The 27,997-nt window shown below is 34.9% G+C and overlaps 9 protein-coding genes across 9 annotated transcripts; 4 read left to right on the plus strand and 5 right to left on the minus strand.

Annotated features, from left to right (window-relative positions):
* Window positions 1-1,664: 1,664 nt before the first annotated feature.
* On the plus strand, window positions 1,665-2,039 carry B0P05DRAFT_576437 (uncharacterized protein; the record flags this gene model as incomplete). The annotated part of the gene is made up of 1 exon (XM_051581702.1): window positions 1,665-2,039. The coding sequence occupies one exon, from the start codon at window positions 1,665-1,667 to the stop codon at window positions 2,037-2,039; it is 375 nt and encodes a 124-aa protein (XP_051429023.1).
* A 404-nt stretch (window positions 2,040-2,443) lies between these two features.
* Window positions 2,444-3,121, plus strand: B0P05DRAFT_566685 (uncharacterized protein; the record flags this gene model as incomplete). Its single annotated transcript, XM_051581086.1, has 4 exons — window positions 2,444-2,551; window positions 2,607-2,756; window positions 2,811-2,864; window positions 2,934-3,121. Coding segments are annotated over exons 3-4 (203 nt in total), but the record flags the coding sequence as incomplete, so codon positions are not given.
* Window positions 3,122-4,620: 1,499 nt separating this feature from the next.
* Window positions 4,621-5,398, minus strand: B0P05DRAFT_566687 (uncharacterized protein; the record flags this gene model as incomplete). Its single annotated transcript, XM_051581087.1, has 2 exons — window positions 5,352-5,398; window positions 4,621-4,911 (listed from the first exon to the last, which is right to left on the minus strand). Coding segments are annotated over exons 1-2 (252 nt in total), but the record flags the coding sequence as incomplete, so codon positions are not given.
* A 2,634-nt stretch (window positions 5,399-8,032) lies between these two features.
* B0P05DRAFT_632571 (uncharacterized protein) lies at window positions 8,033-8,622 on the plus strand. The gene is made up of 2 exons (XM_051583508.1): window positions 8,033-8,203; window positions 8,302-8,622. The coding sequence occupies exons 1-2, from the start codon at window positions 8,058-8,060 to the stop codon at window positions 8,357-8,359; spliced, it is 204 nt and encodes a 67-aa protein (XP_051429026.1). The 5' UTR covers window positions 8,033-8,057; the 3' UTR covers window positions 8,360-8,622.
* Window positions 8,608-9,232, plus strand: B0P05DRAFT_576438 (uncharacterized protein; the record flags this gene model as incomplete). Its single annotated transcript, XM_051581703.1, has 4 exons — window positions 8,608-8,611; window positions 8,675-8,965; window positions 9,013-9,112; window positions 9,169-9,232. The coding sequence occupies 4 exons, from the start codon at window positions 8,608-8,610 to the stop codon at window positions 9,230-9,232; spliced, it is 459 nt and encodes a 152-aa protein (XP_051429027.1).
* Window positions 9,233-9,620: 388 nt separating this feature from the next.
* B0P05DRAFT_448618 (uncharacterized protein) lies at window positions 9,621-9,881 on the minus strand (the record flags this gene model as incomplete). The annotated part of the gene is made up of 1 exon (XM_051573852.1): window positions 9,621-9,881. A coding segment is annotated over one exon (261 nt), but the record flags the coding sequence as incomplete, so codon positions are not given.
* A 3,018-nt stretch (window positions 9,882-12,899) lies between these two features.
* On the minus strand, window positions 12,900-13,245 carry B0P05DRAFT_566689 (uncharacterized protein; the record flags this gene model as incomplete). Its single annotated transcript, XM_051581088.1, is given in 3 exon segments — window positions 12,900-13,100; window positions 13,113-13,191; window positions 13,211-13,245. Coding segments are annotated over 3 exon segments (285 nt in total), but the record flags the coding sequence as incomplete, so codon positions are not given.
* Window positions 13,246-15,361: 2,116 nt separating this feature from the next.
* Window positions 15,362-15,775, minus strand: B0P05DRAFT_576440 (uncharacterized protein; the record flags this gene model as incomplete). The annotated part of the gene is made up of 1 exon (XM_051581704.1): window positions 15,362-15,775. The coding sequence occupies one exon, from the start codon at window positions 15,773-15,775 to the stop codon at window positions 15,362-15,364; it is 414 nt and encodes a 137-aa protein (XP_051429030.1).
* A 7,530-nt stretch (window positions 15,776-23,305) lies between these two features.
* Window positions 23,306-23,748, minus strand: B0P05DRAFT_576443 (uncharacterized protein; the record flags this gene model as incomplete). Its single annotated transcript, XM_051581705.1, has 3 exons — window positions 23,306-23,398; window positions 23,457-23,613; window positions 23,660-23,748. The coding sequence occupies 3 exons, from the start codon at window positions 23,746-23,748 to the stop codon at window positions 23,306-23,308; spliced, it is 339 nt and encodes a 112-aa protein (XP_051429031.1).
* Window positions 23,749-27,997: the final 4,249 nt, after the last annotated feature.

The raw sequence follows: 27,997 nt of genomic DNA on the forward strand, positions 1-27,997 counted from the left end.
ATTTCTCAACATTTTTTTAATTTTTTCTCTGCAGAAGCATATTTTTTGTGTAATTTTCTACTTTTACATAAAGTCTGCGCGCACTTTTATGTAATTCATTTACTTTTATATAGAACTCTGTTTTTATATTTTTGAATGCTACATGTAAGACCTATTTTACCGAGAATTTCTTAATTAATCTTATGATTTCAGAAGAAAAGCACAAAAAAAAAAGCGATTATACAAATATATGTATCTCTTTAAAGAAAGAATAAAAGGAGATATATCCTACTGTAAGATTAAACATAATGTACCTAGAATTAAAATATCAGTTATAAAATTACCTAACAAACTTTGAAGAATATATCTCTCTCATGAAAGGACGTCAATTAAAAGCATGGAAAAAGTTCAACAACAAAAGAACAATGATACTATTCACAAAAATAGAATTTATTGCTCTACTATAGTATTAGACACACTTGAATTTGGAGAAGATATGAAGCAAGAATGCATAAAAGAGATTATGGAGACTTTTAGATCTAGACAATTTAGAATATTATAGCTGTAGATTCTCAAGTATGTTACGACTATCGCTCTGAATCTGGAGTAGATATGAAGCAAGAATGCATAAAAGAGATTATGGAGACTTTTAGATCTAGACAATTTAGAATATTATAGCTGTAGATTCTCAAGTATGTTACGACTATCACTCTGAATCTGGAGTAGATATGAAGCAAGAATGCATAAAAGAGATTATGGAGACTTTTAGATCTAGACAATTTAGAATATTACACTATGGCGGATTAGTTGTTTGACTTTACTAATATTGTTCGCAAAACAAACAAGAAAAAGTAACTTTTTTGCTAATGTTGTTCGAAATGTCAACAACTTTTATTTTATTTTTCTAAAAAGCAAGTCATATCATTCAAAATCATTAATTTTATTGTTTGTGGGGAACAAACTTGTTCGTTTTGTCAACAATAAAAGTTATGAGGCGACAAGTACTGCGACAATAATAGTAGCTTTATGAGCAAAAAAATTACTTATTTTTTTTTTTACAAGTACAATAATACTAATAATGTTTCTTATAAAAAACAAAAAAAAAGTTTGCACAATGCAATACGTTGATGCACTCCTAAGAGTTTGACATGAGACTCATCTAAAAAGAGTATATTGAGTTATGTTGAATATTTAGTAATTGTTTAGGTTTTTTTTAACAAAAAATAGCTTTTTGGTTTTTCTTGCAATTGTCTTTCTGTCTTACAAATATGAACCAAACGACTATTTACAAAATCACTCAAATGCAACAACAAGTTTCCCAACTCGAACAAAAAATCGAATCATAGACTCAAATACTCGAGGGATTGATGCATTTATTAGCACCCTCTTTTGCCCAAAGTGATAGTAATGAGATCAACAGTGAAGTTCTTGAAGCAGCTCAACAAGGTAAAAAAAAACAAGCTATTTCTCTAAGATATGTATAAAGTTTTATTTTTTTTTTGGAAAATGCAGCAAGAGAAGGCGGTATTGCCAACTCTCTTAATCTAAACTTGATGGGCTTTTGAGACATTCCTAGAGTACTTGAGGAAGAAACAAAAGCATTCGGCTCTCATGGAAAACATAGATATGTTACGCCACGGCTGCGTTTGCTTGCCCTGATCAACTTATTCAAGAAAGAAAGAAATATGACTGATCTCTTAATTGATGATAAAGTGAATGAGAATGACTACGGGATCCTCAGAACAATCGCAAAAAATACCCACGATGTAATGGAGTTAGAGTTGCTGAAAGCTTTGAAGAAGAATGACAAAGTAGCTGTGTTGCCTTTATGGTCTGAAGTGCCTTCTGCTCTAATCGCAAAATACACATTTAAGCTTGAAAGCAATGCAGCTACTCATGGCTTTCCTCTTCAAAGATGTCAGCATTCCTGGGCAGCCGGTCTATTGCTCTTCGAAACACACAAGCACAGAAGTAATAGAGCAAGAAATAAGGCTTCTGTTGTTGAAAGAGAGAATAACTCTAGGATCAGGTATAACAAACGCAAAACATGCATTCAATGAAACTTTAAAATGCCTAACAAGAATCAAAACTATACAGTAAAAAACAAGTTAGTGTTGAATCTCTTCAAAGTGAAAAGCCGTCTTTGGAGTACGCAAACCTATATTGTGGTGATGAATTTGAGGATTCTGAAGATGACATCTTTTCGGAATGGAAAACAACTGTCGTCCTTGTTCTCCTTCTCCACCTCTTCCCTCTTCTCAACCTAAGAAAAGGGCAAACGCAATGAAGACAAAAGCCAATCAGCCAAGTCTAAGCGTACAAGAAGAAGTAACAAAAAATAGTCACGACCTTAAATAATAAAACAATTTTTTTTCCATCACCTTCTCTTAAAACGTTTGTATTATAGATAAAGTCCACAGCTCCTGAATTCAACCTACATCCAGAAGCTTAAACTCTCTGAAACCTTATGATTGCATAACATCGACTCATGGGCTTACTCATCTTAAGAATTAGACAGTACTTCCAGCGCTTTTTTAACAATCTGAAGAATTGCTGCGCTCCTCTTTGGTTGGTATGGAAGAACGCACTTTCCGCAGTAAAGTTTTTTTTCTCTAACATAGCCATAGACAAAAATCGATATACTATTGGGCCTTTATATAGATAAAAAAACAAAAGTCGAAACCAGAGTTAGAGTGTAAGTAAACATATAAGAGCTACTTGTTTCTTTTTGTTCCAAGTTTTGACATGAAATGTCACATCGCCTGGTCCTGGTAATGGTGAGTGTTGTTTTGGAAAAGAGTTTTGACATTGCCTTGTTCTAATTTAATTAGTTTGTTTGCTCTATATGTTTAGATGAGATTAGTCTGCTTCCATTTAAAATCAAAGTATGTTTAATCTGTATATGGCTCTATTTTTGTCACTTGAAAGCTAACATAGCGTCTTTTTTTTTCTAGATTTCAAACAAGTTCTTGCTGTCTCTTGGTTTATAATAAGTTTGATATGCTATTACACACCTTCAATATACTCAAAACTAGCTTTTTTTCTTCAAAAAAGAATGCCCTCCTAAAGGAATTGACTATTTATCCGTACAAGACATGCACTTTGTCAGGTAAGTTTATGGATAGCAAGATGGTGGTTTTTTCCTTTTTTTTATTAAAAAACCATATACTACATACAAATTATTTTCTGTGTCTATCGGTGTTGTCTCAATTCCGAATGACAAAGCGAATTGCTCATTTAACACTCTTGCCTCGCTTGTATATTTTTGTTTTTATTAGATTCAAGTAGTGCTTCTTTTCTTTTACTATTTCTCAATAAAAGTATCGTTTTTTCCATTTATAATAAGCGTCTAATTTCTAGTAATCCTAAAAAAATAAGTGACATTACGAACAATGTTGGTAACTAAAGCACCAAAAAACTTGGTTGTTTTGTAGCCAAAGTTGTTCCAGAAGTAAACAAGTTATTGCTGTTTTGTTGCTAATATTGTTCGAAAAGCGAACAATAAATTTAGTTGTTTTGTTACTAAAGTTGTTCGAAAAGCGTACAAATAATTTGGTAACATTTCGAACAACTTTGTACGTTGAAAAATTGATGCCAGCTATTTCTCAAACAACCATTTTGCTGTAAAAATTGGTAATTTTGCGAACAAAAATTGTACGTTTTGCAACTAACTTTTCCGCCATAGTGTTATAGCTGTAGATTCTCAAGTATGTTACGACTATCGCTCTGAATCTGGAGTAGATATGAAGCAAGAATGCATAAAAGAGATTATGGAGACTTTTAGGTCTAGACAATTTAGAATACAGAACCGACTTTTTTACTGCGAATAGGATGAGACTTAGTATATAGATAGAGAGTGCTAGCCTTTTATAGTACAATTTTTACCAAATCATTTTGCGAGTAGTTCCCAAGAAGTTATTGACTCTCAAAGTTAGGGTGCATCTAGGAACTTCAATCTCCGATACATGTAAGCCCTTTATCTTGTACTTGTTCTATCGCAACACAGATGTCACAACCTTTTGGAATATTTTCCCAGTAATATCATTGGCTAGAGAGTAGTTTATTGTCACGTGACCCCTATTATTACACACAAAGGTTAAGAAGATACTTACTGAACAGAATTGTCGATTTGATATTTTACTTAGGTCTGTACTCTTATAGTCAAGTCACGAGACAATAGAACGTTTCTTAGCCAATAGATTCACTGGGAAATATTCTGAAAACAACGTGACGTCACAGAAAGGAACTGTGTATTGATACGGTAAGTATAAGATGTTTATGTATAATAAATGTAATGTTACCTGTATATTGATACAGTAAGTATAAGACGAAGAACTTGTAAGTATCAATAACACAGTATTTATATGTTTTCTAATTATACTAAAATATATAAACTATAACATATGGAAATCCATAATTTACATTATTTAATTAGTTTAAAGTAGTCTATGATATTAGAGACTCAGTCATTTGCATGAACTCTACTACTACTTACTCCGACATCTCTTCATGTATAAATATGCTAGAATAATTTATAGTCAAAAAGAAGAACAATAAAATTGTATAAAACAGTCTCAAAGTATCTACCTTTGTCTCTATATTATCTTATCATATAACTCTCTATTATCAAAACATCACATCATCCTACCCTTTTCATCAGAGAGACTGTTCCACTATACGTCAAAGCAATACCCTGTCCAGACAACCAAGTTTGGACTTCTTTGACATTCTTCAATGCTCCAGTTCGGACTTTCATTCGTAGCAAACAAGCCGTAAGATGACCTACTCTTGATGGTCTACCGGTACCAATGCAAGTTTTTATTTCTGGCAACTCTTTTCTAATACGAGAAACTGTTGATTTGGTAACACCTGTTAGTTTTGAGACCTGACAAATCGATTTGCCAGATAAAAGTGCAGATTTGACATTGTTTCGTTTTGTGGTGATCTGACCACTTTCAATACAGAATATAATAATTAATCTTTCATCATATAAATGAATAATCACTTATAGCACTATACATTATAAATATAAAGTAAGCACTGTATAATGACAGTAAATAACGGTAACTGGGATAATATGGATATTTACAAATAAGGAAACCATAATTGTACCTTTTAGGTAACAAGGAGAATTAAAGGAGAATTTACATAATCAATTCCCAGGCACACACTGTCAAGGTGTTAAGTAATCAATAATCAGTAATCATAATTAGTCAATAAATCAGGTAGTATAAAAGACAACCTGGAAAAGATATATTTTAGAGTACAATCAATTTATTTTTGTAATAAAGAAGTACTGAACAGTCTCACTGTATTTCTTTGTTTTCTTTCTATCTTCTATTATATCTTCATTCACAACCCAAATATCACACGTTTATCGTATGGGAGGCTGTAAGGCATGATAATAAGGAGAAAAGGTATGTATATAGAATGAAGAAAAGAGAATTTTTTTCTGAAAAGCTTGCCGCATTTATATGTAGTCGGGTAGGTTGTGCTAGAATTTGCCGAAGAATGTGGAAAACGCACGATTGAGAATGCTTATTTGCCGAAGAAAATAAGGTATTCAAGTTTTGCAGGAGACTTTTTTGAAAACGCTACGTCATTTTTTACCTAAGTTGCCAAAAATGGTATCCCTTACTAAATAGAGAAATTGAAGTAACCAGCAAAAAAATGCGCTTTTTCTGATACTAACACAAGGTCAATACGACGAAAACATATTAACTTATGCTTACAAATGAGTTTGATGGGACACTTAACGTAGCCACTGTATATGAAGAAGAAGACAGCATCGTTGAGCGTACCACCAGTGCCAATAGCTCGGAAGATGTGGAAGACAGCGACGATGAGCTTACCATCGATGATAACGACTCCGAAGAAGTTGAAGGCAACGACCTTGGAAATATAATAAACATCAGTAATCCTGACAAAGCCTACGAGAGCGACGATTCCAGCATCGCCAGCATCAATAGATTAATGCATGTCCAACAGAGTGACAGCTTCATAAATTTTGTGTAAAGATACTACAATTGTTTGGTTGGTATTCAAATCTCGTTTTATAAGAAACTCACTAATTCTCATAATTTATCTAGGCACAAAAAAGGAAAGTTAAATCTTCACAAGTAGTTGCAAGCTCATTACTTGGTGAGGCTAGTGTCTACTCCGTAGTAGACAGGTTCACTTTGTCACTTTTAGACAAATGGTGTCGCGAAGAACTAATGAATTTTCCTCCGTATGAAATGCCTTCTACCGTATCAAATTTCATCAAGAAGTTTATTGAAGTTAGTTCTTTTGCACCATGTCCTTTTTAACTTTATTAACGCTATTTACCCTTCAAACAGCAAAAGATTTCAAGTAACAAATACCTTGTGACTTTCGTAAAGCAAACAACGTTGGAAGAATAGTCAAAGAATGATGAGGAACTGAAAGAAGTGACTGAAATATATGACTATTTGTAAGTGATTGACTTTTACCACTGTTGTGAACATACAGAACCGACTTTTTTTATACGAATAGGATGAGATTTGGTATACAAATAGACAGTATTAGCTTCTATAGTACAACTTTTACCAGACCTTTTTGCGAGTACTTCACGAAAAGCTATTGGCTGTCAAAGTTGGGGTGTACCTATGAAATTCAATCTCCGATACATTTAAGCCCTTTATCTTGTACTTATTCTATCACAACACAGACGTCACTGCCTTTTAGAGTATTTTCCCAGTAATATCGTTGGCTAGAGAATATTTTATCGACACGTGATTCGTATTACTGCACACAAACCTTGAGAAAATATTCACTGAACAGAATTGTCAGGGTATAATGATAATTCAGTCGATATATTGAAGGTGTTGTTTATTGTTTGCGAGTATGAGTCTTAATGTTGTTGGACCAAATACGGATAAACAGAAAAAAAAGCCTATTTACAGAATGTAAACGGTCATAATTTCATCAATGGATTTTCACTTACAAATCCAGTACAAATAATTCAAAATACAATGGACAACAAAACAAATAGAATATAAGATAAATAATAACTAAGGTACATAATAATGTTAATAAATGTTCTTAAAAGCATCCTTCTTCAGATAACTACCAAGTATGTTCTTTCCCAGAGCAACCGGTTACTAAGACAGGAGCCTTACCAAGGACAGACTCCAATTAACAGTATTGTGTAATAGCTTTCTTCTTGCTTATTTGTTTCTTTCCTTTCTCTTGTATACTTCAATTGACAGACAGACAGATCCAATCTTACCAAGATTTTCCAGATTTCTTCTTCAATTAAGTAGTCAGAGAAATAATATCTCTTTTTTGATTATAAGATTGTAAGATGATAATCAGATCTTTTTCTTGATGATTATTCAGATGTCCTCCTTTATTTTAAAAAATGTGATACCATATTTATACTACTTGTTTTTGACTAAAGTATATGATTCGATAAAAAATAAGAGAATTAATTCATAAAATTATCAATTGCATATTTACATTATAGAATAAAAGTTAATTTTAAGTTCTTTTTTTGATTTAAAGTGAATTATTTCTTTGAATTTAATTTTCAATTTGAAATTTAGCAAGCTTCTTACGTCATCAGTTCCTTAGAAGTGTAAGTCTAGCGTAAATTTTTTATATATCTCAAAGTTTAAGAAATAGCAATAATATAAATTGTTTCTCACTGAAAGTGTTCATGAGATGATCAAAATTGTTGTTATTGTTGTTTATTATGAGTTCTGTAATAGAAAAAGAAAAAGATGATTTTATTCATGTTTTTAGGATTTATGTCATGTGCAATTCCTAAACGTCATGCAAAGTATATTCTTTTCTGATCTCCCTTTTATTGATGAGTACCTTTTTGTCTCCCCAAAACCCTGTTCACTTATGGAAATAGTTTATGCTGCGATTACTATAGATGGCATATCCCCAACTTTGGGGAGAAAGCTTGAAAAAGAACTTAATTGGTCAAAAGATACATAAAGAACGTCCCGTAAGATTGTTATTTTTTTTCTTGCTTTTTTTTTCTTTTTTTCTTGCTTACGCATAATATCTCGATTATCATAATAAACGTAACTAGAAAACAAGCAATTTGTATGTTATATGGCGAAAAATATACAGAAGAAAACGTCGCTCGTCTATCTAAGAGACTCGATGAGGCGGACGTCGATATCTGTTTTCTAGACGATCCTGCCGAACCTTTTCTGCTCTGGAAAATGAAGATAAATCAAAATCCTTCAAGGTATCACACTTATGCCAATGAAATTTCCAAACCTTAAGCAGAAACTGAAGAACACTTCAATCGAGCACTGCTCAGCAAGGGATAGCATAATATATAAGCTCTATTGATGTTAACATTCTCTGCAAGCCACTACTGCTCAAGCTGTTGCGTTTCTGAATGAAGTATACCTTTCTTCTGATCCCAGTGACGAAGATATGTATGAGTACAAGCAAATGTCCCAGAAACAAATCTGAAGTATTACGTGGAAGTATTTAAACCTTTTTAACGACAAAACCATCCCTTCGTTTATAAAATGGTGTTTCCATAAAAAAGTGAATTTTTTAAAGTTAGCATCAAAAAGAAGACAGACAAACGATGGAGAAAGAATCAGTTTGAGAAGCTTGTATGCGTTGAAAAAAAAATATATGGGTAAGTCTCATTAAGAGCACCTTGCTCGATTAACGCTGACTGGTGCTAACTGTAAACTCCTAGAGTCTATTGTCAAAAGAATCCAAGGCTCTTTAGCAGCCCATCAAAGACATATTCAAAATCTAAAGGATGAAGGCTATATTGTAATAGGTTATGCTAGAAAGTTTCCAGCTACAAATAGCAATGACGATCGTGTAAATATATTACAAAAGATGTGCCAGTTACTGAAGGATAGATCCTCTGTGGATCATGTTTTTGTCTCAATATGTTGTAAAGCAAGAGATCCATTTAATGAAAGAGAAAAAAAAGATAGCAAATCATTGGTCAATTTGAATGCAGACGGTGAAACTCAAGGTGAATACTTGGCTTGATGTAGTTTTGACAGTACTAGCGTTTCTTAGACATGCTTAATTGTATTATTGGAAACTCAAAAGTCTGTATTGTTCCTCTTGATTATGCTGGTCTAACTACAAACACAACAGATATAAGTGAATTTTTAAGGTACTAGAAGACAAGAAAACATGATTAGTATGTTTACTGAAATTTAATTTAAATAGGCAAAATCAACAAGTTAAGAAGATCATTATAGATAAACTTCCACGTAGCAATGAAGTGATTTAATATGACTCGACACAGCTACTTCGCAACCAAGCAAAATTAGAAGAGTTTGATTGTCGAAGACCATCGCACAAAAGAAGTGTTTAAATACATTTGTAATTAAAGTTCTATCTATTTAATAAAGATACTCCTCATTGTAAAAAGCAGTTCTCAATGCATCAAATTGGGTGTCGGATATGCTGTGAACATATATGAAATCATATGCATAGATCAATAAATGATGATCATGGCAAAAGACCAGATCACATCTAAGGCAATTGCAACGGATCTCTAGTCACCGATATTCATTCATTTTACTAGAAGTACACTATTTTCCGAAACTATTGGCACACTTATCTTCTGTGTCTTCTACATTACCATCATTGTTGCCATTGGTCCTGCATCTGGTAACTTTTCCAGCCATCGAAACTGCAGTCTCCAGTATTCTGTAGCTCTCGATTTGAACACCTCTATCCAGTCTTGCTTCTGCATAGATAGGACCAAGGTCCACCTGCTTTCCTGTTACTCTCTTTCTTGTTGGGTAGATGATTTTGGACTGAGCAACATATTCGTTTATTAAATTGTTTGTCGCCTGTATTTCACTATCAAACTGCCTTATAAACAATTTTGTTTGCTCTTTATTATCATCCACAGATCGCGCGAGTGAGGCGCGACACTTGGTACCTTTCAAATTGTCACTAATAACTGCAAAAAGTAATACACATACAGAACCGAAATTTTTTGTGTGAATAGAATGAGATCTGGTATCCAAATAGAGAATACCAACATCTTATGGTAAGATTTTTACCAAATCAGTTTGCGAGTACTTCACGAAAAGTTATTGGTTGTCAAAGTTGGGGTGTACATAGGTACTTTGATCTTTGGTACATGTAAGCCCTTTATCTTGTACTTACTGTATCACAACATAGACATCACTGCCTTTTAGAATATTTTCCCAGTAATATCATTGGCTAGAGAATATTTTATCGTCACGTGATTCGTATTACTGCACACAAACCTTGAGAAAATATTTACTGAACAGAATAAAGTTTGGACGTTGGCCTAGTGGTATAAATTTGCCGCTCATTAGAAAAGGTCATGGGTTTGACTCCCATTGGTAAACTATTTTTGTCTACACATGCGACACTAATTTTTGCTGGTTTATTCAGCATATATATATATATATATATATAATTTTTATCCAATAGATTCTACAAACAAGAGGCTTTTTCTTTTTTCCTTTTCTTTACGTATAAATAACTTATCAATATTTTGACCGAGAAGAAAAAGTATAAATATTACAGCGTTTTATAGCAATTGAAAAAGATAACATTTCTTTTGGGAAATAAAAGCTTATACAAGTCTAAAACCTCATATTTGAAGGAGTATAATTTGGGGCTTTTGTGTCTCAAGACTTTCATCTTCTCAGGCTCATGCTTGCTATTTTCAATAAGTTTTTCAAAATCGTTCTTGATAAACTTTTCGTTATCGCCTGCCTTTTTGCTTCAACGATCAATAGCTTGACTCCACTTTTTTTTTGTTAATATTCAACAGTCATGTCAGCTTTTTTCATACTTGATTTCTTTAGCTTGTCCTTTTAATAGTAGCTGCGAGCTCTGTTCAATAATTATCAATTTCGGAATTGAATAAAAGCTTGAAAATCAGTTCACTACTTACCCTTCTACTGTAAACATATTTTTACTCAAGCTCTTAAGCGGTATTACTGTATTTATAATCTCAAGCACAAAGTGATTGAAAAATCCATCTTCTTAGGCAAAAATCAGTTTGTCATGGTATACAGCGTATTGGGAGTAAATGGTATAAAAAAACAAACAAAGACTTTCAGTGACATTGCTTTGCTGCAAAAAGATATCAATCTTTTCCTTCTTTCTGATCAACATTGTTGTGAGATGAAGAGAGAGTAGATATTCAATAAGAGAAAAGGTAAGAACACAGAGAAAGTCCGTTAGAACTTGTATAGGTTTTTTATTTCTCCAAGAAATGTTATTCTTCAATTGCTATAAAATGTCGAGGTATTTATACTTTTTCTTCTCGGTCAAAATATTGTTTTGGGGCTAGCTTCTTGACTACGGATTGATTTGTTAGATCAGGAGCAATTAAGAGAAATGCCTTTAGAGGAAGTTGTCAGCTCAGCCAATAGTACATGATCTGACCTGAACTTGAATAAACTATTACATATTTGTCAAATGCCAATGCTAATGTATTTGTCAGCTCTAACTGTCACTTTATGAGGGCCATTAATAATAACAGAGTCACTAGGTTCATAATCTCTGTCTATGAGGATGATGTAGTACTTCTAGTAGAATGAGTGAATGTCAGTGACTATAGATCCATTGCAATTGCCATAGATGTGATCTGGTCTTTTGCCATGATCATCATTTATTGATCTATGCATAGGAATTCATATATGTTCACAACACTGATAATCCTTCCATTTCCTAAAATTTTCTTTTTAGCGTTCTTGTTAATTTGAGCATTGCATTCTCAATGTCAATATCCAAGTCATCACTGGTGACACTAGCATTGGTAGTAGTATTGGTGTTGGTATTAGCATTGGTAGTAGTACTGGTATCCAATCCATCATCAGGTGTACTTGCTGTAGCGTTAAGATCGATAGCAGTATTGCTATTGACATCGGTAATGGTTATAGTAATAGTACTGGTATTGGAACTAGCTATGAATGCCTCTCTTTGATAGCAACAACAACGGCAAAACACGCCTGTAGAGCTGGTGATCCTTGGTTGTACTTGGAACTTAGACTAAAAAACAAGGTTAGAATGTATATGTCATTATTGTTTTGTGATGATATAACACACTTATATGGATGGCAGGCTTATTGTTAATTAAGTTTGGATTTACTGTTATGCATTTAATACGTTTGCATACAGCTTTACTTTCTATACAATAAGTGTAATAAAATGTAGCAGCATCTAACTCGCTTGCAAAGTAAATCAAAGCGAAAGTACTCCAAGTTAGATTTATAGAAAGACTTTATGTTAATTAGCTTTTGTTTTTTACCGATTGGTTTCATGTTTAATAACATGTAGTGGTTTCACTAAAGAGCATTCCAGCAAATATTTCTTCAAGGCCTCGCCATAGACACTTTCCAGGGAATTGTCAGCTAGTTTACATGACACTTCCGGTTTGCACAAGAGCGGCACATAATTAAACTGAATTATTTTGTAAAAAGCTAAGCAAGCGACCATCGTTTTGGGGAGTGAGTAAGTCCACGGAAGAAGACGTCAAAAATAGTCACAAAAAGTGACGATACGGCTTTATGTAAACAGTATACTTCAATTTTTCGGTGAAGAACTTTTATTCAAAAAAGGTTATTCCGTATTATTGACAAACATTTTCTTTTTTCTTTTGGTCATCTTTTGTGGATGGCATTTGGTTTGCTTTCGCGAAAGACATTCTGGATGCGAATTGCTAGTTACCTCCTCGTGGTCACGTCCGGGCAACTACTATTTCTATAGATGTGGACAAAATACTAGCAGTTTGATATGTTTAATGCTGTTTTCTAAATATATTGCTATATATTGTAAAAATATAATAAAAAGTTTTGTTTGTCCAAAATAATCATTTAGTGCTAAAAGTGAATTTTATTTCTCCTAGTTTGTTTGCTATACATTAAACTGGATCGGCAATTGTTATTGTCGACTAATTAAAACGATGAATACTTCAAGTCTAACAATACTCATCAGCCCTCTTGTACAGCGAAAACAATCTGATTATATGAATTACTTTGTTGCTTGGTTTTAAGTACGATTTCTTCATCTAAGCCTTCATCGTTTGACTTTTGCTCTGAACTATGCTTTTTGAGGTAGAGCCTAATACGGTCTAGCGTTTGTAGGTGATGAGGGTCTACTTCTTCTTCCCAGTACATATCATCATGTCCCTCCCCTCCTTCATCAAGAATCATTCCATGCCTATTCTCAAGAAAAAACATGTACTCATTTAAAGCCGCCCTTTGAGATATAGAAAACCACTTTTTGGAAAAATGAAATCCCTTTGAAGATATAAAAAACTGCCCCAACGAGCTACTCTTTTTTATTAGAAAAAACTCGCTCACTGGCATTGCCTTCACTGTATTTTCAGAAGACAAAGTATCTGGACATACAAGGACATTCATTTTTGAGCTAATGCCATTAGTTTTTTGGAAAATGCCATTTATTTTTTGGTTAAGGACATCTAATTTTCTCAAAGTGACAAAATTTACTGTTCTTACTGTATTTATTTGAATATTTGGTAATAATTAATTATACTACATTAGACCATTTCAACTTTGCATTTATTCATATTTTTTCAGAGAACTAATTTTGAAGACGAATATAAAAAGATCGTATTTTTAGTCAGAAATCAAAGGAAAAACTATATTAAGCTATAGAATCATATAAATTAATGAAATATTCTGGCTGATGCATTTTCTATATTATTTATACCTTCTTAAGATATTTAAGTTATTTTTAAACATACAACTTATAATAAAAATTAATGTCTTACGCTGATCCTTTTTATACATTATGTAAAAATCTGTTTTTTTAGATATCACTATGGCGGAAAAGTTAGTTGCAAAACGTACAATTTTTGTTCGCAAAATTACCAATTTTTACAGCAAAATGGTTGTTTGAGAAATAGCTGGCATCAATTTTTCAACGTACAAAGTTGTTCGAAATGTTACCAAATTATTTGTACGCTTTTCGAACAACTTTAGTAACAAAACAACTAAATTTATTGTTCGCTTTTCGAACAATATTAGCAACAAAACAGCAATAACTTGTTTACTTCTGGAACAACTTTGACTACAAAACAACCAAGTTCTTTGGTGCTTTAGTTACCAGCATTATTCGTAATCTCACTTATTTTTTTTAGGATTATTAGAAATTAGGCACTTAATATAAATGGAAAAAAAAACGATACTTTTATTGAGAAATAGTAAAAGAAAAGAAGCACTACTTTAATCTAATAAAAACAAAAGTATACAAGCGAGGCAAGAGTGTTAAATGAGCAATTCGCTTTGTCATTCGGAATTGAGACAACACCGATAGACACAGAAAATAATTTGTATGTAGTATATGGTTTTTTAATAAAAAAAAAAGGAAAAAACCACCATCTTGCTATCCAATAAACTTACCTGACAAAGTGCATGTCTTGTACGGATAAATAGTCAATTCCTTTAGGAGGGCATTCTTTTTGAAGAAAAAAAGCTAGTTTTGAGTATATTGAAGGTGTGTAATAGCATATCAAACTTATATAAACAAGAGACAGCAAGAACTTGTTTGAATCTAGAAAAAAAAGACGCTATGTTAGCTTTCAAGTGACAAAAATAGAGCATATACAGATTAAACATACTTTGATTTTAAATGGAAGCAGACTAATCTCATCTAAACATATAGAACAAACAAACTAATTAATTAGAACAAGGCAATGTCAAAACTCTTTCCAAAACAACACTCACCATTACCAGGACCAGGCGATGTGACATTTCATGTCAAAACTTGGAACAAAAAGAAAACAAGTAGCTCTTATATGTTTACTTACACTCTAACTCTGGTTTTGACTTTTGTTTTTTATCTATATAAAGGCCCAGTAGTATATCGATTTTTGTCTATGGCTATGTTAGAGAAAAAAAAACTTTACTGCGGAAATGCGTTCTTCCATACCAATCAAAGAGAGCGCAGCAATTCTTCAGATTGTTAAAAAAGCGCTGGAAGTACTGTCTAATTCTTAAGATGAGTAAGCCCATGAGTCGATGTTATGCAATCATAAGGTTTCAGAGAGTTTAAGCTTCTGGATGTAGGTTGAATTAGGAGCTGTGGACTTTATCTATAATACAAACGTTTTAAGAGAAGGTGATGGAAAAAAATTGTTTTATTATTTAAGGTCGTGACTATTTTTTGTTACTTCTTCTTGTACGCTTAGACTTGGCTGATTGGCTTTTGTCTTCATTGCGTTTGCCCTTTTCTTAGGTTGAGAAGAGGGAAGAGGTGGAGAAGGAGAACAAGGACGACAGTTGTTTTCCATTCCGAAAAGATGTCTTCTTCAGAATCCTCAAATTCATCACCACAATATAGGTTTGCGTACTCCAAAGAAGGCTCCTCACTTCGAAGAGATTCAACGCTAAGTTGATTTTCACTGTATAGTTTTGATTCTTGTTAGGCATTCTAAGATTTCATTGAATGCATGTTTTGCGTTTATTATACCTGATCCTAAAGTTATTCTCTCTTTCAACAACAGAAGCCTTATTTCTTGCTCTATTACTTCTTTGCTTGTGTGTTTCGAAAAGCAGTAGACGGGCTGCCCAAGAATGTTGACATTTTGAAGAGGAAAGCCATGAGTATCTGCATTGCTTTCAAGCTTGAATGTGTATTTTGCGATTAGAGCAGAAGGCACTTCAGACCATAAAGGCAACACAGCTACTTTGTCATTCTTCTTCAAAACTTTCAGCAGCTCTAACTCCATTTCATCATGGGTATTTTTTGCGATTTTTCTGAGGATCCCGTAGTCATTCTCATTCACTTTATCATCAATTAAAAGATCAGTCATATTTCTTTCTTTCTTGAATAAGTTGATCAGGGCAAGCAAACGCAGCCGTGGCGTAACATATCTATGTTATCCATGAGAGCCGAATGCTTTTGTTGCTTCCTCAGATACTCTAAGGATGCCTCAAAAGCCCATCAAGTTTGGATTAAGAGAGTTGGCAATACCGCCTTCTCTTGCTACATTTTCCAAAAAAAAATAAAAGTTTATACATATTTTACAGAAATAGCTTGTTTTTTTTACCTTGTTGAGCTGCTTCAAGAACTTCACTGTTGATCTCATTACTATCACTTTGGGCAAAAGAGGGTGCTAATAAATGCATCAATCCCTTACGTATTTGAGTCTGTGTTTCGGTTTTTTGTTCGAGTTGGGAAATTTGTTGTTGCATTTGAGTGATTTGTAAATAGTCGTTTGGTTCATATTTGTAAGGCAGAAAGACAATTGCAAGAAAAACCAAAAAGTTATTTTTGCTAAAAAAAAACCTAAACAATTACTAAATATTCAACATAACTCAATATACCCTTTTTAGATAAGCCTCATGTCAAACTCTTAGGAGTGCATCAACGTATTGCATTGTGCAAACTTTTTTTTTTGTTTTTAATAAGAAACGTTATTAGTATTATTGTACTTGTAAAAAAAAAATAAGTAATTTTTTTGCTCATAAAGCTACTATTATTGTCGCAGTACTTGTCGCCTCATAACTTTTATTGTTGACAAAACGAACAAATTTGTTCCCCACAAACAAGAAAATTAATGATTTTGAATGATATGACTTGCTTTTTAGAAAAATAAAATAAAAGTTGTTGACATTTCGAACAACATTAGCAAAAAAGTTACTTTTTCTTGTTTGTTTTGCGAACAATATTAGTAAAGTCAAACAACTAATCCGCCATAGTGTGAGGGGAACCTGAATAACTATGCCTTCGCTAGAGCTATACCCATCGGAGTCAGACTCGGTAATTCCGTCGTTTTCCCCATCACTACTACTATCTGAGTCATAGCGTACCTGAACAGCTTGTGAGTCTCGCACATTGACTGGTACACAGTCACGGAAAAGGCAGGTCATACCGATAACAACCGTGTACTAATGAACAATAGGTTCATGTCTAGAGAGCCAACTCATACCCAGTACAATGGGGTAGGTTGCAGAATCAAGAATAAGTAGGTCAATCATTTCGGAATGGTCGGTTCCTTTGAGTGTCATTTGAACCCTGGCCTTTTTGTTAATGGTCTTGACTGTCAGGTCAGCCATGCGGAATAAGAGAGGTTCACAGCTGTAGATCGGAAGGTTGGCTTCATCTACCAGGGCTTGAGATATGAATGAGCACGAAGCTCCCGAATCCAAAAGGCCTTTGGAATATACCACTTGTTGTTCTGCAGAAACTAAAGCTAATTCCACTGTTAACACCATGATAGTACCCGGAGCACTTTCACTACCTGCAACATATCTTGTATTCTTGTACTCTTGGTAACCAACTAGTGGAATAACCCTTTGCTTCTTTTGGTTAAAAGTGTGATAAGCACACACGACTTGCTCCCAGGATCTGGTTCGTTTACCCGTTAATCCCAGATGGTTGACTTGGTTACCACTATCCAAACTTAGGCTGTTCAAGATTGTGGTGGGCGATTTTGATTGTCCGAAAGTAGGGGAAAGAAATATTGAATTTGAATTTGTTTGCATGTCCAAAACATGCAAGTTGAACATTGGGTATTTTGTGAAGACTTTTCCCGTTATAATAAATCTGTCTACTCTTAATGATTGTCCAATCATTGTTTGGTATAAAAAAGACTGACGATGGATTCTCGTTTGGCACTGGAATTTCACGGGACAAGGCTGAAAATGCATCAATGTCTATAGAGTATTGAGTTCCAGTTTGTGGAAGAAAGGCATTCTGACGAACAGGAAAGTGTTGGTTCTGAAACTGTCCTTTTAGCCCTAACTGAACAGACTGTATGTCTTCATGCTCATCTCCAATCTGATTGTTCAATTCATTAAAGCCTTGAAAGTTAACTGGTTCCTGAACAGGAACTTGCTTTTCTTGTTCGACTGGTTGAGGAATTGGCTCAATCAAGACAGGAGGCTCTTCTGGTGGTGCTGGTGGCAATCCAAGTGGCTTCTCTTGTCTCACATCAGGGATTTTTACAGGAATTATAGGCGCTTCGAAATGCGGTCGTACTCTTGCTCTATCTCTAGGCTGAAAGAGACCTTTAACAAACTCGGGCAAAGGTGAATGAATGCCACCAGTCGCTCTAACTTGGGCTGCTGCTGCTGCTCTTCTTTGTAAGATAGTATTCAAAAGTGATGGTCATGCTGTCTTCGCTCTTAAGCTCGTTGTTGCTCTTGCTCCTGAGGCTCTTGTTCTACTTCTTCCATTTAAGCACGTCTTTCTCTTTCATGCTGTTCTTCAGCAAGCCGCCTTTGTCTTTGTGCAGGTGTCGCTATTGACATTTCCCCTTCAACGATGAAAGTAGGTACAGTGGTTACAATAAGTGTCCCATAAAACCTGTTTTTTACCCTTCTCTACAAAAACTCCGTCGATCCTTCTGAAACTTGGCACATAGATTAATTAGACATTGACAGTAATAACCGCACTGCTAATTGCTCCTAAATACATCCAATAATAGTGCTTCATTTTCAAAAGAGAGAAAATTTGTGTTTCACCATAATTTATTCTTTATTTGAAATGCTCAAAATTTTGTATAACCGCCCTTTGCATTGATGACTGCTTCTATACGTTGAGGCATGCTGCTATAGTATGCCTCCATGTCACCTTTGCAAAATTTGTACTATTCTTTTTCGACCCTTGACCACAATTCGTCCAGATTTTTTGGTTTTGTATCATATCCGGCTAGCCTGCACTTTAACTGTTTCCAAAGATGCTCTATTGGGTTCAAGTCGGGCCTGTTAGGTGGCCAGTCAGCAATAAAGTGGGCTTTGTGGACTTTAAGCCAAGAAACGGTAGCCTTTGCTTTGTGTTTTGGGTCGTTGTCTTGTTGAAATATAGTTTTTTGTGGGTCCATACTATAATACTCCAATGTATCTAGGTATGACGACCCTAGAATTTCCAAATAGCAATCGGTATCCATTGTCTTTTGAAGCACTCGAGAGGCATATCCTACTCCGGAAGATGTCATGCACCCCCACATCATCAGAGAGCCACCTCCATGCTTGAGCAATAGCTTGTAGTTATGGGGCCTCGCTTTAAACCCTTGCTGTAACCAAGTGTATGTTGCACCATCTGATCCCCAAAGATTGATCTTCGTCTCGTCGGTAAAAACGACATTCTTCCACTCATTTGCGGACCAGTTACGATATTTTAAGGCCCATTTGTATCTCTTCGAAAGGTGAGAAACTCTCAAAAAAATTTTCTTCTGCTTGAGCTTTGAGTATAAACCTACCCTTTTCATCAGAGAGACTATTCCACTATACTTCAAAGCAATACCCTGTCCAGACAACCAAGTTTGGACTTCTTTGACATTCTTCAATGCTCCAGTTCGGATTTTTATTCGTAGCAAACAAGCCGTAAGATGACCTACTCTTGATGGTCTACCGGTACCAATGCAAGTTTTCATTTCTGGCAACTCTTTTCTAATACGAGAAACTGTTGATTTGGTAACATCTGTTAGTTTTGAGACCTGACAAATCGATTTGCCAGATAAAAGTGCAGATTTGACATTGTTTCGTTTATCGTACGGGAGGCTGTAAGGCATGATAATAAGGAGAAAAGGTATGTATATAGAATGAAGAAAAGAGAATTTTTTTTGAGAAGCTTGCCGTATTTATATGTAGTCGGGTAGGTTGTGCTAGAATTTGCCGAAGAATGTGGAAAACGCGCGATTGAGAATGCTTATTCGCCGAAGAAAATAAGGTATTCAAGTTTTGCAGGAAATTTTTTTGAAAACGCTACGTCATTTTTTACCTAAGTTGTCCAAAAATGGTATCCCTTATTAAATAGAGAAACTGAAGTAACAAGCAAAAAAATGCGCTTTTTCTGATACTAACACAAGGTCAATACGACGAAAATATATTAATTTATGCTTACAAATGAATTTTATGGGTCACTTAATGTAGCCACTGTAACTCAGCTGTTTCAAAGCGATGAGGTGGTTATCATGAACCAAGCAAGTCTAGTTAGCCTTAGCACCCTTGTCTTAGTGTTCCAACCCTTAGTTCCAAGCATTAAGTTACCAGCATCCATGGCGTAGTTTTAAGGTAACAATGCCAGGACAAACAATGTCACTTTCCCATGTGCAAATGACCCAGTCGTCAGGTCATAAGGTAGAACGTAATGCCAAGCCTCGTCATATTGTGACTTAGGCCCTTCCTCACTTATATTCCATGTTACCTCAATATTAGTATAAATTGTTTAACTATTCTGTCGTTGAGTTACATCTTCGTCAGTTATACTATCAACTTATAGTATAATAGATATCTCTATATTCTCTAGCCAACTGATAAGCTCATTTTGCCTTCAAAGTATTCTTCGGTCTGTCTTGTTTCCGACATTATAACTGACCGAACAAATTGAACACTTAGATCATCGGTTTATGTATTCCTCTGCCTGTATAGTCAAAACTTTGAAATTGTATAACTCCGTGGATTCTCAACGTACCCAACCGATTGTTTCATTTCCTTGCGTTCGTAAAAGCCACAATGCCTGTCAAACTAAGGAATAATTTCTGTGCAACGTTACCTAAAATTGTATATTACACAAGTATTCTAAGCCATTATTTCTATTTTGGGAGTTTTGTGTGGCCTATCTGTCTGTCTGTCGGTCTTTCTGTCTCACTGTCTACCTGCGCAACTTTTCGCACCATACTTGTATTCTTACCTACCTATTTGGTTAAAAAATATTTTTCGCTGCAACGTCAAGCCCTATGGAGCAAATTACCGCCAAGATTCACGCCCTTGAGGAAGCTTTACCTCAACAACTAGAAAATTTAGACCACTCTCTGTCTTTGCTCAAAACAGATTTGGATAATCTGCAGAATCTTGTTAATACCAATAATCAAGATTTGAACGAGCGTGTAACCACGAATGCACAAAAAGTTTTAGTTAAACTCTAAGAACGTATTACCCAATTCGGTCTGGAAGTACACGACTATTTAAATACCAACGTTGTTTTTTGTAAGGAAAACACCAGAAACAACGCTCCTTTGCCTGCACTAAAAATGCGTAATCCACCTATTTTCACTGGCAAAAATAGTGATTGTGACACTTTCTTCTCTCAGTTTGCTCTGATCTTTGCTTCTGACCCTGCTCGTTTTGTGTCGGATGAGGCTAAAATACTTTACGCAATCAATAATCTGGGGGTAATGCTTTTCTTTACATTCAACCTTACCTCGGACAATTGGATCAACCTGTCAACGAAAGAAGTACTGTATGGACAAGCTACCATTATTTCAGACATACCATGATCACTGCTTCCGGAGATCCAAACCCCGAAAAGACCGCTGTTGACAAAATACGTGCATTGAAACAAACTGGTTCTTGTGCCACCTACTCTGCTGCTTTTCGTGCTCTGGCCATCAAAACAAATTGGGATGATTGTGCTTTGATGTCCCAATATTATTTAAATTTGAAGCCGTTTATCAAGGACGAGCTCGCTAAAAGAGACAAAATTACCGAATTAAACAACCTCATGGACGTTTGTACTGAAATCGACAATTGCTTGTATCAGCGACTCAAAGAGAAGCAATTTGGATACCAAGAACAACGCGATCAATCAGTCAATCTGCCTCGTCAGTCGGGTAATAAGCCATTCAAAAATGGCCAAAATTATGCTACTCCCATGGAATTGGGTAGTCTTAGTCATAATACACCAAGCAACATTATGAGCCAAGAGCGCCAACGACGTAGGGATAACAACCTTTGTCTGTACTGTGGTAAGTCCGGCCATTATGCTAATCGTTGCCCTGTCAAGATTAAATCCGACTCGTTGGCTGTCCTACTTTTGGACAATCAGAATCGCCCGGCAACTCAGGACCATCTTCGTGACGAGTCGCCCGCCACAATCTTGAACAGCCTAAGTTTGGATAGTGGTAACCAAGTCAACCATCTGGGATTAACGGGTAAATGAACCAGATCCTGGGAGCAAGTCGTGTGTGCTTATCACACTTTTAACCAAAAGAAGCAAAGGGTTATTCCACTAGTTGGTTACCAAGAGTACAAGAATACAAGATATGTTGCAGGTAGTGAAAGTGCTCCGGGTACTATCATGGTGTTAACAGTGGAATTAGCTTTAGTTTCTGCAGAACAACAAGTGGTATATTCCAAAGGCCTTTTGGATTCGGGAGCTTCGTGCTCATTCATATCTCAAGCCCTGGTAGATGAAGCCAACCTTCCGATCTACAGCTGTGAACCTCTCTTATTCCGCATGGCTGACCTGACAGTCAAGACCATTAACAAAAAGGCCAGGGTTCAAATGACACTCAAAGGAACCGACCATTCCGAAATGATTGACCTACTTATTCTTGATTCTGCAACCTACCCCATTGTACTGGGTATGAGTTGGCTCTCTAGACATGAACCTATTGTTCATTAGTACACGGTTGTTATCGGTATGACCTGCCTTTTCCGTGACTGTGTACCAGTCAATGTGCGAGACTCACAAGCTGTTCAGGTACGCTATGACTCAGATAGTAGTAGTGATGGGGAAAACGACGGAATTACCGAGTCTGACTCCGATGGGTATAGCTCTAGCGAAGGCATAGTTATTCAGGTTCCCCTCAGTCCTCATGTGGATATACCAAGTCTCGGTGCTGATACGCCAAGCACTTGTATTGACACACCAAGTCCTCGTGCGCCTTCGGCCTCTGAAGAGGAACAGGTTAGTGACTACTCCGAAACTGGTTCCCCATCTACCTCTCGTTTTGCATCAAGTATGATGTTCTGGCCAGGCCCTGGCCGAGACTACAGTACCCCTCCACCTGTACGCTCTCCTTCCTACACGAGTTATTTCTTTGCCGCGTTAAATGCAGTGTGATGATCTGACATTAAATAAGTCTTCAATTACATACTAAAATATATCATAATCAATTTACATCAGAAATAGACATAAAAGAACTTCTTGTACTGAATAAGACAATGTATCTTTTAATAGATCAAGACTTATAACCGAAATCCATAATTTACATTATTTAATTAATCTAAAGTAGTCTATGATATTAGAGACTCAGTCATTTGCATGAACTCTACTACTACTTACTCCGACATCTCTTCATGTATAAATATGCTAGAATAATTTATAGTCAAAAAGAAGAACAATAAAATTGTATAAAACAGTCTCAAAGTATCTACCTTTGTCTCTATATTATCTTATCATATAACTCTCTGTTATCAAAACATCACAATATATATGCTTACCGAACCACATCCAACTTTTCGTCATCAAGACACGATCAATAATTGCCTAAACATGAGCAAGCAACCAAGTCTCTGACTTGTCGATAGCATCCAAACTACCGCATTCCAATTCTCTCGTCCTATTCTCTCTCGTTTAGAGCGCAAGTATAAATATTATCAAACATCTTATCTTAACTTAAATCATGAGGTTCCTTTCGACCAGATTTATTGTCCCAACTTTGTTCTGAAGTAAGGACCTTGCGTACTTCTCCTGCAGTCTTCGCCTGAGATAGTTTTAGTTTACAATTATTTTAATTAAGTTTTCTTCATTTTTTTATTTACCTCTTTATATAGGTTTAAATAGTCGTGAGTCTTGGCATTGATAGATGGCAGATCCTTAAGGTTAAAACTTTTTATTTCATCCAGTTCCTCTATAGTAAAAACACTGCATTTTTGGTAAGTCAGTTCCCAGGGATCAAGCACAAATGAACGACAAAGACTAAAGGATAGTTCATGTAAACAAACAGTTTTTTTAAAAGACTTACTGTTCACATTGTAAAGTTAATCCAAAAATATATAGCACTTCTACTTTCTGTTTACTACATTTGAACATCCACATTAAATTCTTGTCCATTCTTTCATCTATTCTTCAATTGAGTCAAATTTAGTTTCTGATAAACAACCGAGTTAATACTTCTTTCTATTCGTCATTCCTATATTACAAACCTTTACAATTTCATCATCTTCTTAACTTCTAACTATATCAACAATACAGCTGTTGTGAACATATAGAATATATATGCATATGATGATCTGACACTAAATAAGTCTTCATTTACATACTAAATACATCATAATCAATTTACATCAGAAATAGACTTAAAAGAACCTCTTGTACTGAATAAGACAATGGATCTTTTAATAGACCAAGACTTATAACCGAAATCCATAATTTATATTATTTAATTAATTTAAAGTAGTCTATGATAATAGAGACTCAGTCATTTGCATGAACTCTACTACTACTTACTCCGACATCTCTTCATATATAAATACCTAGAGAATGAAGAGCTAAAAAACAGGGACATATATTTTTGGATAATAAACCTATACAAGTTCTAATCGACTTCTTTGTTTTTGTCTTCTCTCTTACATCACAACAACAGCGACATACATTTAGCATGATATACATTTAAAGTCAGTATCGCATTGTCCATTGTATACTACCTTTTATTTCGTATGTAGCTTACGGAAGAACGACTCGAGGATGGTTCAGAATCACTCATAGGTTGAGGCGCATGGCTTTGGGATGGCTCAGAATCACTTGATGACGCACTCTTCTCATTTGTTGCTCTATCACCTTCCTCTACTCCAAGATGTTCTAATGCCCCAATCACAGATAACCGCATTCTAGATTCTGCTGACTGTCTTGCCAATTCCACCTTCCGATTTTCCCAAAATGTAGTCACTTACTGGCTACGCCGCCATTTATTAAAAGCATACAGAACCGACTTTTTTATTGCGAATAGGATGAGACTTGATATATAGATAGAAAATACTAGCCTCTTATAGTACATTTTTTACTAAACCTTTTTGCGAGTACTTCACGAAAAGTTATTGGCTTCCAAAGTTGGTGTGTACATAGGAGTTTCAGTCTCCGATAGATGTAAGCCCTTTATCTTGTACTTATTCTATCGCAACACAGACGTCACAGCCTTTTGGAATATTTTCCCAGTAATATCATTGGCTAGAGAGTAGTTTATTGTCACGTGACCCCTATTATTACACACAAAGGTTAAGAAGATACTTACTGAACAGAATTGTCGATTTGATATTTTACTTAGGTCTGTACTCTTATAGTCAAGTCACGAGACAATAGAACGTTTCTTAGCCAATAGATTCACTGAGAAATATTCTGAAAACAACGTGACGTCACAGAAAGGAACTGTGTATTGATACAGTAAGTATAAGATGTTTATGTATAATAAATGTAACGTTACTTGTGTATTGATACAGTAAGTATAAGATGAAGAACTAGCAAGTATCAATAACACAGTATTTATATGTTTTCTAATTATACTAAAATATATAAACTATAACATATAGAGAAGGAAGTAATTAAATACTTAAAGCTGATTGATTTTTGTGTCTTGACGAATATAAAGTGTGCTTGGCTTTTCTAATGCGAATCAAGTTGAGGCGGACTTTCTTTCTTCTTTTGTTCAGTATTTGTGGTTTAAACCTTCGTTTGTTCGGATTATAGTTTGTTGGAAGGTTATATTCAACTTCAATTGGCTGCTTCTTACTGGAATTGCTATTTTCTGTGACAAAATAAAGTTTGGAAGTTGGTCTAGTGGTATGAATCTGCTTTTTGTCAGAAAAGGTCATGGGCTCGACTCCCATTGGTAAACTATTTTTGTCTACACATGCGACACTAATTTTTACTGATTTACTCAACGTATAAATAATTTTTACTCAACAAATACTACAAATGAATGACTTTTTCTTTTTTCTTGTCAATATTTCGACCGAGAAGAAAAAGTACAAATATTACAGCATTTTACAGCAATTGAAAAAGATAACATTTCTTTTGAGAAATAAAAGCCTATACAAGTCTAAAACAGCATATTTGAAGGAGTATAATTTGGGGCTTTTGTGTCTCAGGACTTTCATCTTCTCAGGCTCATGCTTGCTATTTTCAATAAGTTTTTCAAAATCGTTCTTGATAAACTTTTCGTTAGTGCCTGGCCTTTTTGCTTCAACGATCAATAGCTTGACTCCACTTTTTTTTTGTTAATATTCAATAGTCATGTCAGCTTTTTTCATACTTGATTTCTTTAGCTTGTGCTTTTAATAGTAGCTGCGAGCTCTGTTCAGTAATTATCAATCTCGGAATTGAATAGAAGCTTGAAACCAATTCACTACTTACCCTTCTACTGTAAACATATTTTTATTCAAGCTCTTAAGCGGTATTACTGTATTTATAACCTCAAGCACTGTGATGATCTGACATTAAATAAGTCTTCAATTACATACTAAAATATATCATAATCAATTTACATCAGAAATAGACATAAAAGAACTTCTTGTACTGAATAAGACAATGTATCTTTTAATAGATCAAGACTTATAACCGAAATCCATAATTTACATTATTTAATTAATCTAAAGTAGTCTATGATATTAGAGACTCAGTCATTTGCATGAACTCTACTACTACTTACTCCGACATCTCTTCATGTATAAATATGCTAGAATAATTTATAGTCAAAAAGAAGAACAATAAAATTGTATAAAACAGTCTCAAAGTATCTACCTTTGTCTCTATATTATCTTATCATATAACTCTCTATTATCAAAACATCACATCATCCTACCCTTTTCATCAGAGAGACTGTTCCACTATACGTCAAAGCAATACCCTGTCCAGACAACCAAGTTTGGACTTCTTTGACATTCTTCAATGCTCCAGTTCGGACTTTCATTCGTAGCAAACAAGCCGTAAGATGACCTACTCTTGATGGTCTACCGGTACCAATGCAAGTTTTTATTTCTGGCAACTCTTTTCTAATACGAGAAACTGTTGATTTGGTAACACCTGTTAGTTTTGAGACCTGACAAATCGATTTGCCAGATAAAAGTGCAGATTTGACATTGTTTCGTTTATCGTACGGGAGGCTGTAAGGCATGATAATAAGGAGAAAAGGTATGTATATAGAATGAAGAAAAGAGAATTTTTTTCTGAAAAGCTTGCCGCATTTATATGTAGTAGGGTAGGTTGTGCTAGAATTTGCCGAAGAATGTGGAAAACGCACGATTGAGAGTGCTTATTCGCCGAAGAAAATAAGGTATTCAAGTTTTGCAGGAAATTTTTTTGAAAACGCTACGTCATTTTTTTTACCTAAGTTGTCCAAAAATGGTATCCCTTACTAAATAGAGAAACTGAAGTAACAAGCAAAAAAATGCGCTTTTTCTGATACTAACACAAGGTCAATATGACGAAAACATATTAACTTACGCTTACAAATGAGTTTGATGGGACACTTAACGTAGCCACTGTATATGAAGAAGAAGAAGACAGCATCGTTGAGCGTACCACCAGTGCCAATAGCTCGGAAGATGTTGAAGACAGCGACAATGAGCTTACCATCCATGATAATGACTCCGAAGAAGTTGAAGGCAACGACCTTGGAAATATAATAAACATCAGTAATCCTGACAAAGCCTATGAGAGCGACGATTCCAGCATCGTCAGCATCAACAGATTAATGCATGTCTAACAGAGTGACAGCTTCATAAAATTTGTGTAAAGATACTACAATTGTTTGGTTGGTATTCGAATCTCGTTTTATAAGAAACTCACTAATTCTCATAATTTATTTAGGCACAAAAAAGGAAAGCTAAATCTTCACAAGTAGTTGCAAGCTCATTACTTGGTGAGGCTAGTGTCTACTCCGTAGTAGACAGGTTCACTTTGTCACTTTTAGACAAATGCTGTCGCGAAGAAAAACTAATGAATTTTCCTCCATATGAAATGCCTTCTACCGTATCAAATTTCATCAAGAAGTTTATTGAAGTTAGTTCTTTTGCACCATGTCCTTTTTAACTTTATCAACGTTATTTACCCTTCAAACAGCAAAAGATTTCAAGTAACAAAGACCTTGTGACTTTCGTAAAGCAAACAACGTTGGAAGAATAGTCAAAGAATGATGAGGAACTGAAAGCAGTGACTGAAATATACGACTATTTGTAAGTGATTGACTTTTACCACTGTTGTGAACATACAGAACCGACTTTTTTTATGCGAATAGGATGAGATTTGGTATACAAATAGACAGTATTAGCCTTCTATAGTACAGTTTTTACCAGACCTTTTTGCGATT

This window comes from Gilbertella persicaria (genome assembly GCF_025201335.1).
Source record: "Gilbertella persicaria strain CBS 190.32 chromosome Unknown B0P05scaffold_91, whole genome shotgun sequence".
In the NCBI taxonomy this organism is placed as follows: Eukaryota; Fungi; Mucoromycota; class Mucoromycetes; order Mucorales; family Choanephoraceae; genus Gilbertella; species Gilbertella persicaria.

Coding starts and splice junctions, on each gene's coding strand:
- B0P05DRAFT_632571 (XM_051583508.1), top strand. CDS start 8,058: ATGTTATATGGCGAAAAATATACAGAAGAAAACGTCGCTCGTCTATCT. Junction 8,204..8,301: donor ATAAATCAAAATCCTTCAAG/GTATCACACTTA, acceptor ATAATATATAAG/CTCTATTGATGTTAACATTC.